At 40.2% G+C, this 12515-nt stretch overlaps 1 protein-coding gene across 2 annotated transcripts in view; it reads right to left on the reverse strand.

The window, feature by feature from the left end:
• Positions 1-673: 673 nt before the first annotated feature.
• Positions 674-12515, reverse strand: part of CUNH8orf34 (chromosome unknown C8orf34 homolog) — a 351910-nt gene continuing 340068 nt past the window's right edge. For both annotated transcript variants that reach the window (XM_088471481.1, XM_088471480.1), the window contains exon 14: positions 674-5187. In XM_088471481.1, the coding sequence (XP_088327607.1) occupies positions 5180-5187 (8 nt within the window). In that variant the 3' untranslated portion in view covers positions 674-5179. The remainder of the gene's footprint in view (positions 5188-12515) is intronic.

Below are 12515 nucleotides of genomic sequence, written 5' to 3' on the forward strand. Positions count from 1 at the left end.
TGGCTTCCCAGAATGTTAAATTGGGGTGCAACTACATTCTCAGTATACATAATGATAGTTACTTCAGCCACAGACCCACCCATGATAAATAGACCCCTCGGTTACAGAAAGATTTTGCTGCAAATGTTGATTGATCTCATGGAGACCGATAAAGTGGCATATGGCTGGACAGGGAGAGAGGAATCTTATTGAGCTGTGCATGGAATGTAGATCAACCCCAGTATCTGTAAAATATTTTTATTGTTAGTAATATTAGCCAGAAGTATAGGTTACATTTTTTTTAATGAAGTTTTGCATTTTCCTTACTTCATTGGGCTTTCACATTAATTATAGGACTTGGAATACAGCTTGGTAAGTTGCTGTATTTGCAACAAATAGAGCCACTTCCTCTCCTCCTCCCCCCAATAAAACTATTTATTTTATTGTGATAAAAGTAGCAAGCGCATTAATTTAATAAAATTAATATATGAAAAAGCATTCATCCTCTGAAAAACATGTAGTAAGCAAAAACATGCCTTACAATAGAAGTGCACATAAAAATAATTATTTAAATGTAATACTTGACTAGAAATGCATTAAACAATGATTAAACCGAACTGTTTTAGAGAGAAATATTTCCTATTCTATACAATTTCCATGTCAGCTTTTTTTTTTACAATATGACAAATTTCTTTCTTCATTCAGCATTAAAACTTTTATTGTTTTGCAAACGTTTTCAAAATTTCAGTGTGAACACAGTACAGAGCATTCTTTTGATACATTTTTTTAACTGAACTTTTTAGTTTTATTTTCAGTGGCTGAATTAGATGTTTCTAACATATACATTTTGAGTCAGTGGTACTTTTTCTTAATACCATGCAAAGAATATGAGTAAGCAACAATTTAATTTTTAAAGCTACAAATATATTGTAGTACACTATTTTATAGTATAGAATTTTATAGTATAAATTGTGCTACATTAAACTCCAAAAAGTACAATGCATTTTTCATTTTCACCATAGTACATATTTGAACACAGAAATAATGAATTAAGGCTAAGGACAGAATCATGTGTAGATCACAAAATAAATATCATTATTGTTTTAACTGCACAGTAATACAAGGCAATGAGTGACCTCTTCAATAACCTACTACATCAGGTTTTATGTTCTTGCAATACACCATCCCTTTTCCTAGTGACTTTAGACACTCTGAAAAAAAGGTACCACCCCACCCATACATTAGCATAAACATTGCAATCATAATAATCTTAATAATGTGCATATTTTGTTGTTGCTGATTGGTTAAAAATATTTTTATTAGATTGAAATTGCAGTCACTGAGTACTACTAATTATGTGTCAGTAAATATTTGGAATATATGAGTTTTAGCATATGAAAATTAATTGAAATCTATATTTCAATAAAAAACATCTCTGAACATCATCACTGAATTACATGGAAACTTGGATTACATGTTTTGTGAGGGTTTTCCTTATATACTTCATTGTTAGGATTTTTTTAATTTATTTTAGTAAAATTTACCAAAGATGATATTATTTTAAAATTGTAAAAAGTATATTTAATTTATAAAAAAATTGTGGCCATACATTCAGGTACAATTTTTACAAATTTTATGGTTAATATTTAATTCTATTTATATAGTAAATACAGTTTAAGATATTATATTTTGGTTTGGATTTTTTTATTATTTAATTTAACTGATATTTCCAACCATAACTGAATTTTCATCTTTGATGAAATATTTCAAGAAAACCCTGATCTCCGATTATTTATCTGGGGTCTGTAAGAACTCCACCTCCTCGTGTGGCAAGCTGCTACACTGCTTGCTCCTACATACTCCAGGTGGCAGCATGCAGTCAGGGTACAACACAATGGAATGTCTGCTGCATTCTCCTTTAAAAAGATAAGCAGCGTGTTATCCATGAACAATATACTGCCACTGGGAGAGTGCAGGATGTCAGAGACCTTTTTGGTAAAGAATTATCCTTTAAATGATATTACATTATGTAAGATAAATGAATGTGTGAAATGGAATATGCTCCAAATTGGTACGCTGTCCCAAATCTTTTTGGGAAAATTTGCTCAAATAATTGCAACAAATCTTGCATTACATGTCATGCATTAGTCATGTGAAAAAAAAGTATACTTATTAAGTTGCAAGCATTAAGTTGCAAGCATGCATGGTCTCACATCTCTAGCTCATAACTCATCTGAGTTCCCTTTCTTAAAACAGTAGCCAGTGGTGTAAAAGTAAGAGGGGACTTTTAGCACAGGTTAAAGGAGGAACGCTGTTTTGTTAATTTTAGACACTTGCTACCAGCTAAAATCTCCTTCCTCATTTATACGCAGCAATTTACATGCAACATATCAAAACAATTCAACAAAGCAGGTTTGCATAATCAAGGTGTGATGTTCCTAAATTAATTTATTACAGAGTATCTTCATGTTCACAAATTAAGTTTTAAAAGGTTCACCATTATGACTTATGTGATTTGCATCAGCACTATTGTGGTATGAGTACTAGAGCTGTAACTAGATTTTTTGGTGCCCTGGCCAGAAAGAGCATTGCGCCCCCTCCCCCTTTTTTTTAAATAGGGACATAAGGCGCATGCCCGGAAAAGGGGTGTGGCCTAATGGGGAACATGGCATGACAAATCTGATTTTTCCCGTGCAAACTACCAGAGCCACTGTTATCCAGGTGTCAGTGCCAAATACAGTGTGAATCCAATGGCTGCAATATTATGGGTGATGGGTTTGAGTCCCTGGTATGACAGTATTTCAATATGTGTGCATTAGACAAAGGAAGATGTGACTGGAGGGGAGGAGGCCAGATGGAGGGGGGAGTCAGACAGAGAGGAGATAGGGGCAGCCAGGAGATACCAGGCCTCAAAGATGAGAAAGTGAGAATGATTATAAACGGAAAATTGACAGGCACAGCTGAACAGCGCCTCCTGTTCTGTGGTGCCCTGTGTCACGGCACATGTCGCACCACCCTAGTTACGGTCCTGATGAGTGCATATTCTATTTGTCACTGGGACATGTCACTGTTTCATACAAGTCAATGTTCACCTTTACCACTATTGTTGTTTGCTTAGTTCAAACACAGAAATTAGTAACAGACTGATAGTGCATGCGGAAATCCCATGCTGCACTGACAAGCCCCAATTGTGGAAACAGTCTGTTACGCTCTAGAAAAAACCCAGTGTAAAATGTCCTTGTGACTAGGTGGAGATTTATCAGACCTTCTTAAAAGGACATTTGGATATGTTGCCCATAGCTATTATTTTATAGCATATACTAGACAATTTCTGGTTGGTTGCCATGGGCAACTTCTCCCTTCTTTAGAAGGTCTGATACATCTCCCCGTAGAAGTAGGGATTTGCATTTTGCTCCTCAGGAGAGTAGCATACAATACTTCCATACCATTTTTAATTTTTTTTTTTTTAAGCTTCCTTCCATGCAAAAATACATGCACACATGCTGAATTTAAGGCTTAATATATGCAATACTATTATACAGTGAAGCAGTTAACATGATAATTTTAGGGAAATGTTTCTCAGTAGACTTTAATTATCAATGCCGTTTTACTTCTCTTTTTTATATAATATTTTCTACATTTCTATAATTTTTTTTTACATTTAAAAGTAAGACCTACAGTATTACCAGTAATCTTCTATGATGCTGCTTTAAGCTTTTTAAATGTTTAGTTTCTGGAGTAGACTGAGGTACAAAAGATCAAGTATTTCAAGATTTCATTTTGCATGTTTATCACTTAGCAAATCCCGTCTTGAGTTAATTTGTAAATAAGTGGTAAAAAGCATTATAAACTAAAATGCAATATAATTGTAATAGAAAACCTAAAATCATTAAATTATTTTATTTTTGTTAATCAAATACGATGCTGCATTTCTAGCGCTGAAGTCATCAGGTAACATAAATGTTCTTCAATATATATTTTCTTCGAACAGAAAATACTGACCATGCCATTTTACTTCCATATTAAAACATTGCAAAACATGCTGAGATTAAATTTAATATTAATTACTGATTCTCTGCTCATAAACCATTTAATACTGTGGAATGTGTGGAGCAGTGGGTAAAAACAATGGCATTGATCCTTTTTAAAAAGTAAAAAGTACTGTTTATCACTGTTACCCATGTTGCCAATAGTCCTATACAATGCATGCACAATGGACTGCTAATCACATAATATACGTTAGGGCTAATTTGCAGTATTGACACTGTATTTAGGTGCACTGTTTGCAGTGAAATAAAGCAACCAATCAGCTTTTTCTGTCTAGTGCAAGTAATACAATGAAAGCCAGAGTTTGATTGGTTGATTACTGTCTAGTGGAAATGTGTAAGCAAATAAACCCTATAATTTGCACATTGCTGTTTCTATATCTGCCATAATGCACATAAAACCATAAGATGGGTGACATGGTTATTCCTATAACTACAATCAAGGCATGGTGCAGGTCAACCAAGTGACCACGAGGATGCATAGACCAAATTATAGAAATCAAATACAAAAAGATGATCATTGCATTACATTCTAAAAAGAAGCCCGATTCCACCAAATACAGTACATCTGGAATGGGCAAACAATGGAAGAGAGTATGCAAGGAGTCATGATCTAAGTATCAAATGTGTAGAAAATGTTGTAGAATTTCAGGATTCTTGGGAAAATATTTGACCTGTGTGCCTATGGTTTAGTTACTCTAGAAATATTTATGTTTTATTAATTAGTATAAATTCATTAAGTGCAACATGCAATGAACATTTTCTTTACAAATATATGTTCAAACAATGCCACAAAGCACTCCATGGTCAAAAAGAGTTAATTTCATTAGAATAGGTCTGAAACAGTTCCAGGAATAAAACATTCCAAGAACACACATTTCAGTACAATAAAATATTGGGTTATTAAAGATTTATGTTAACAAATAACCTGGGAAAGTGTCACTTTGGGACTAGTTACAGCATGAAAATTTCTTACCATACTGCAGGTAAGTGAATTAGAAACATTTGATTGAATTGATGATTAATAACATTGATTTAACAATTAAACACGTTATAAAAATAATTGTTCTTCCAATTTATTGCACACCGAGACATTGCAAAATGGTCTCCTGTCCCAGTTCATATTGTTCATTGCTTAGCAGTCTCTAGTAGCATCACAAACCTACAAGAGAAAACAGATTTGGTTATATTATATACAGTAGGGGTCCTGCCAATATAAATTATGGTTTTAGGAACATGAAAATGGGGGTTATGCAGTTCAAATATGAAGTAACTCAAAACAGGCAATAAGCAATTGAGCATTGATTAATCTACTTAGACAATCCAAACAGATATCCGATAGGTCACTATTTGCAGTAAAAAAAGCACATAATTGGGATATAAATCATAAGTGAAAATTAATACGGTGACTAAAATGGATAGGAATGGAAATGTACAATGAGCATGTTCTTATTTGTTATTAGCATTTATTTATATAGCGCCAGTATATACTACTATGCAATTGCATATAAACACAAGGCTGACTTCTCCAGGGGGAAATGTAATAAGTTTTCAGTTTGAGGAACCAGCGTGTTTTTGGCGAGTTCACTACGAAATTTAAAGTGGTAATTGGTTGTAATGAAAAAACAGCCTTATAACTAATTGCCTCATTAAATTGAGCTGCGAACTTGCCAAAAACACAATGGAAACTCGGAATTTATTACATAACTTCCTGAGTACTAACAGACAGATAAAGGGGTAGGAAGGCGTACAAGTTAGAGGATAATAGGGGTTTGATACATGATGTTAAGTGCATATTGGTTCAGCCATATTGCAATAGGGAAAAGCACTTAGGGCCTAATTCATTACCGATCGCAACTGCAATTACGCACGCAATCAGCCGATTGTTGCTTACTGCGCATACATCGTAGTGCGCGTACGCGAACCAGCCACTGGGATCGGGACAGTGATAGCAGTGATCATGCAGACCCATCGCAGAGTGATTGACAGGAAGTGCAGTTTTTGGGTGATGACGGGGGAGTGGTCGGCGAAATGCAGGAGCGCCAGGGCATTTGAAAGGCGTTGCATGGGCGTGCATAAATTATCTACTGCGATGCCGTATGCAGCTTGAGCACTCATAGCATGCGATGAAGTTAGCAATTCCTGAGTAATCAGAGCTTGTGCAAGTGTGCGTGAGGCTGCGATGGTACTCTATTTTACCGATGGTTTCGCAGTCTTGCTAAGGATTACGGATGTGTGTAAAGTAAAGTGGACATCCTTATGTTGTGCTGCAGTGGCATAGCGATCACAATGTCTTCTAATACTATCTCAGTGAGACTGCGTGCGTAAACACTATTGCAATCGCAGTTGCGATCCGTAATGAATCAGACCCTTAGAGTGGCTTTGATCAAGTCACACAATGTTGTCCTGGTGGTCAAAGGGTTTTTGAATGTAAGTGGTATGCAGTAGAAATACCGGCGTGCTGGATGCCAGCGCCCAAAATGCCTAAGTCGGAAACCTAACACCAGTCAGAATCCCGGCGCTGGCATCCCAACCGCCAGTATCCCCATAGTAAGTAGTGGGGTCAGGGGGAGGGTTAGGCACTAGGGAGAGGTTAGGTTTAGAGTGCGGGGAGGGAGGGTTAGGGGTAGCGTTAGGATACTTATCCGACAGGTGTCGGTATACCAAACCATTTGGGATGCCGGCATCGGGATTCCGAGCGCCGGAATCCCGAGCACCGGCATCCCATACCGTCGGCAGTAAGAATTTCGAAAATATTATCTAACCCTAATCCTATCATTAGCTCTAACCCTAACTGCCGCCTAACACTAACCCTAACTGCATCTTAACTCTAACCGCAGCCTAACCGTAACCCTAACTGCAGCCCAAATCTAACCCTAACTGCAGCCTATGTCTAACCCTAACTGCAGCCTAAGTCTAATTCTAACCTAACATAAATCCTAGCTGCAGCAAAATTCTAACCCTAACTGCATCTTAACTCTAACCGCAGCCTAACCATAGCGCTAACGGCAGCCTAAATCTAATCCTAACTGCAGCCTATGTCTAACCCTAACCGAATCCCAACTCTAACCCTAGCCTAATGGTGGGTACACACTACACGATATGCTCCCTGAGCGATATCGTGTAGTGTTGTCCCTGGCAGGCTGTGCTCAATGTCATTTATGACATTGAGCACAGCTGCTGAACGATATCATTAACGATATTGTTCAGCGCCGGGCTCTCTCCCCCATTCCCTGACATGCAGCAACCTGACAAGATCGTCAGGTTGGCCTGCATGTCAGCCCGATGAACGATGATTACGAACGACCCGCGGGAACGCGTGTCGTCGTCATCGTTCATCTTTTTGGGGTTAAAAATGGACGATAAAGTGGACGACTGAACGATAACGATATCGTTATAGTTCAGTCGTCCACTTTATCGCCCAGTGTGTACGCACCTTAACACTAATCCTAACTACAGCCTAACTCTAACCCTAACTGTATCTTAACTCTTACCCTATCTGTAGCCTAACTCTAACTCTAACCGCAGCCTAACCATAACCCTAACTGCAGCCTAAATCTAACCCTAACTGCAGCCCAACTCTAACCCTAGCCTAACACTAATCCTAGCTGCAGCCTAACTCTAACTGCAGCCTAACACTAACCCTAACTGCAGCCTAACTAACCCTAACCGCAGCCTAACCGTAAACCTAACTGCAGCCTAAGTCTAACCCTAACTGCAGCCCAACTCTAACCCTAGCCTAACACTAATCCTAGCTGCAGCCTAACTCTAACTGCAGCCTAACACTAACCCTAACTGCAGCCTAACTAACCCTAACCGCAGCCTAACCGTAAACCTAACTGCAGCCTAACCATAACCCTAACTGCAGCCTAAATCTAACCCTAACTGCAGCCCAACTCTAACCCTAGCCTAACACTAATCCTAGCTGCAGCCTAACCCTAACTGCAGCCTAACACTAACCCTAACTGCAGCCTAACTAACCCTAACCGCAGCCTAACCGTAAACCTAACTGCAGCCTAAGTCTAACCCTAACTGCAGCCCAACTCTAACCCTAGCCTAACGCTTATCCTAGCTACAGTCTAACGCTAATCCTAGCTGCAGCCTAGCGCTAACCCTAACTGCAGCCTAACCCCAACCTTATCTGCAGCCTAACCGTAACCCTAACTGCAGCCTAACTGTAACACTGATATGTACTTAATGCAGACATGCATAGTATCATCATTTTAAACAGGTTGTAAGTTTGGTAATGTCGACAAGCTGGATGTTGACATTATGAACATGTTCAGATTCTGAAAAAACATTCAGAACCATTCAACATTACAGTGTCTACATTCTGAATGTTGACAATATGACTGCATGCCGTTAAAACCAAAACTATTCTATAGATTATCTTATTGTCAGTTGGAAAAAAAATGTAAATTACAAGATTTCAACAAGGCACCCCCCTTGTTTTAGCCATTCTTACAGGCCGAGAAAACTGGGATTCAGATGGGAGGTCCAATCATAAGCCAATTTGTGATTGGTCCATCTGCGCACACCCCCTCCACTCCAGCTTAAAGTAGCAAATTTAATAGATCTGCAAGTTCTGTTTTACAGAACCAGCAGAGCAAAATGGCTGCAGGTACCATTAGGGGGAGGGGAACCCTAGGAAATCTTTTATGTAGGTGGTAGCGTAGCTTTAATAGTAGACACAAACAGAAAAAATGAATAGAGAAGTCAAGTAGTCAGCACTATTCATACATGGCAGAAGGTTCAATTACCATTCTATATACAAATATAATTGGTTATTTCAAAGCATGAAGGGAAAAATAATAGCCACTGTTACAGTAATTTATCATTGCTATCAAATTTAGTAATTATAAAAGTAATGTTTAAGCAATAAACAATTTTGTCGTTCACATCACACTTTAAAAAAAAAAACCTAATTAAATTCATTTAATACTGGTGAGACACGTAATCGGGACTCTGACCCTGATTCAGCACGGATGAAGACACACGCAATCAGTCGATGGTTTTGCACTGTGCATGCATCACAGTGCGCGTACGCGAACCGGCCAATGCGATGGAGTATGCATACGCAGGGAGTCCGCAACGCCAGGGACAAGTGATTGACATGAAGTGCCATTTGTGGGTGGTGATGGGGGAGTGGTTGGGCAAACGCAAGCGTGCCTGTGCATTTGGATGGCGTTTCAGGGGCGTGCATAATTAAGCCTTTGCGGCGGCGGCGGACGCAGCCTCAGGTCTAGCTGCACACGGGAAGTCTCGCTATGTCAGCGGGACGGTCAGGACAACCACTATTGTGCCTATGGTTCCGATGGTTCTCGATGTTACCGCTGTCTTGCCAGGTATAGAGGACGCAAGTAAAGGGAAGTGGGTGGTATTATGTAGTGCTGGGCGTCTGATTATTCTGCTGCGATTGCCGTGCGCATGCATTCATTAGCATATTCTCGCAATGGCCGGGTGCATGCGTCGGCATCCGTGCGTTCCTTGCTGAATCAGGCCCTTTGAGTTTATGTATCAGCGCTGCTTAGGTAAGTGTGTATGGAATTAACCTATGCATCTTATTGTACAAATATCAATTATATACAGTCAGGTGCATAAATATTGGGACATTGACAGAATTTTCATATTTTGGCCTCTATTCACCACCACAATGGCTTTGAAATGAAACAAACAAGATGTGCTTTAACTGCAGACTTTCAGATTTAATATGAGGGTAATTACATCCAAATCAGGTGAACGGTGTAGGAATTACAACGGTTTCTATATGTGCCTCTCACTTTTTAAGGGGCCAAAAGTAATGGGACTATCAACTCAAAAGTTATTTCATGGACAGGTGTGGGCTATTCCCTCGTTATTTCATTATCAATTAAGCAGGTAAAAGGTCTGGAGTTGATTCTAGGTGTGACATTTGCATTTGGAATCAGTTGCTGTCGAGTCTCAATATGAGATCCAAAGAGCTGTCACTATCAGTGAAGCAAGCCATCATTAGGCTGAAAAATCAAAACAAACCCATCAGAGATATAGCAAAAACATTAGGTGTGGCCAAATCAACTGTTTAGAACATTCTTAAAAAGAAAGAACGCACCGGAGAGCTCAGCAACACCAAAAGACCCGGAAGACCATGGAAAACAACTGTGGTGGATGACAGAAGAATTATTTCCCTGGTGAAGAAAAACACTCTCCAGGAGGTAGGTGTATATGTGTCAAAGTCAACAATCAAGAGAAGACTTCACAAGAGGGAATATAGAGGGTTCACCACAAGATGTAAACCATTGGTGAGCCACAAAAACAGGAATCCAAGCTTAAAGTTTGCCAAACAACATCTAGAAAAGCCATTACAGTTCTGGACAGATGAGACAATGGACAGATGAGACAAAGATCAACTTGTACCAGAGTGATGGGAAGAGAAGAGTATGGAGAAGGAAAGGTCATGATCCAAAACATACCACCTCATCAGTGAAGCATGGTGGTGGTAGTGTCATGGCGTGGGCATGTATGGCTGCCAATGGAACTGGTTTCCTTGTATTTATTGATGATGTGACTGCTGACAAAAGCAGCAGAATGAATTCAGAAGTGTTTCGGGCAATATTATATGCTCACATTCAGTCAAATGCTTCAGAATAGGGGTGAGCGGGTTCGGATTTCTGAAATCCGAACCCCCCCGAGCCCCCCCGATCCGAGGCCGATCCGAGTCAGGCTCGACTTTTCCCGCCTGACTCGGATCTGAAATCGAGGCAAAACGTCATCATCCCGCCTTCCGAGTCTCGCGGGTTTTGGATCCTATATAAGGTACCCGCGTCTGCGCCATTTTCTCACTCGGCTGTGGACAGTGAAGAGGGAGGGTGGGAGTTAGGGCTGGCTGGGCTGTGTAGTGTAGTGTAGTGTAGTGTTGTGCTGTGCTGCGCTGTGCTGCTGTTGTCCATAGGGGCTGTGTCCACTACTTCAAAGTCCATAGGGGCTGGCTGGCTGTGTAGTGTAGTGTAGTGTTGTGCTGTGCTGCGCTGTGCAGTCAGTTGTCCATAGGAGCTGTGTCCACTCCAAAGTCCTGTGCAGTGTCCCAGTCCTAAAGGGGTGCTGTAGTGTTGTCCAGGGGGTGCTCTGTCCATCAGGGATGCTCCCCCCAAGTGCAAAAAAAAATAATATTTTTTCTGTGTTTGTGAATTGTGTGCACTGTGGCTGCACGTGCATCAACAAAGGAGCAGCGCCAAGCGTGCGCCTGTGTCCCATAAGTAAAAGGCCGGCTGGCTTGTCCGTTAAAGAGTGCTGTAACCCCCAAAGGGCGCTCCAAACAAAATAAAAAAATATATTTTTTTGTGTTTGTGAATTGTGTGCGCAGTAGCCGCACGTGCATCAACAAAGTAGTGCCAAGCGTGTGCCTGTGTCCCATAAATAAAGGGCCGGCTGGATTGACCGCTAAAGGGTGCTGTAACCCCCAAAGGGCACTCCAAACAAAATAAAAAAATATATTTTTTTGTGTTTGTGAATTGTATGCGCAGTAGCCGCACGTGCATCAACAAAGTAGTGCCAAGCGTGCGCCTGTGTCCCATAAATAAAGGGCCAGCTGGATTGACCGCTAAAGGGTGCTGTAACCCCCAAAGGGCCCTCGAAACAAAATAAAAAAATATATTTTTTTGTGTTTGTGAAATGTGTGCGCAGTAGCCGCACGTGCATCAACAAAGTAGTGCCAAGCGTGCGCCTGTGTCATAAGTAAAGGAACGGCTGGCTTGACCGTTAAAGGGTGCTGTAATCCCCAAAGTACACTCCAAACCAAATAAAAAAATATTTTCTGTGTTTGTGAATTGTGTGCGCAGCAGCCGCACGTGCATCAACAAAGGAGCAGCGCCAAGCGAGCGCCTGTGTCATAAGTAAAGGGCCGGCTGGCTTGACTGTTAAAGGGTGCTGTAACCCCCAAAGTACACTCCAAACAAAATAAAAAAATATTTTCTGTGTTTGTGAACTGTGTGCACTGTGGCTGCACGTGTATCAACAAAGGAGCAGTGCCAAGCGTGCGCCTGTGTCCCATAAGTAAAGAGCCGGCTGGCTCATTTCTTAAAGGGTGGTGTAACCCACAAAGTGCACTAAAAAAATATTTTCTGTGTTTGTGTGCGCCTTAGCCGCACGTATATATCAAATCGAGGACCAAACTTTCTCCGATAAAAATAAAATAGAGAAAGGTCAAGAACCACTTTCTCCATGGGCTGAAGCTGCTGCCACTAGTCATGACATAGACGATAACATGCCATCAACGTCGTCTGCCAAGGCCGATGCCCAATGTCATAGTAGAGGCCACAAACAATCCCAAATGACAAAGTTCTGGAAAATGACCTTAAAAAAACATTTAAATCATCTGAAGAGAAACGTAAACTTGCCAATATGCCATTTATGACACGGAGTGGCAAGGAACGTCTAAGGTCTTTCCCTATGACAAGTGTGTGTCATACTAGTATGACTAGTATGTTCATGACTAGTGGTTCAGCTTCACATGAC

This window comes from Taudactylus pleione, unplaced genomic scaffold (genome assembly GCF_031769625.1).
Source record: "Taudactylus pleione unplaced genomic scaffold, aTauple2 ptg000114l, whole genome shotgun sequence".
Classification (NCBI taxonomy): domain Eukaryota; kingdom Metazoa; phylum Chordata; class Amphibia; order Anura; family Myobatrachidae; genus Taudactylus; species Taudactylus pleione.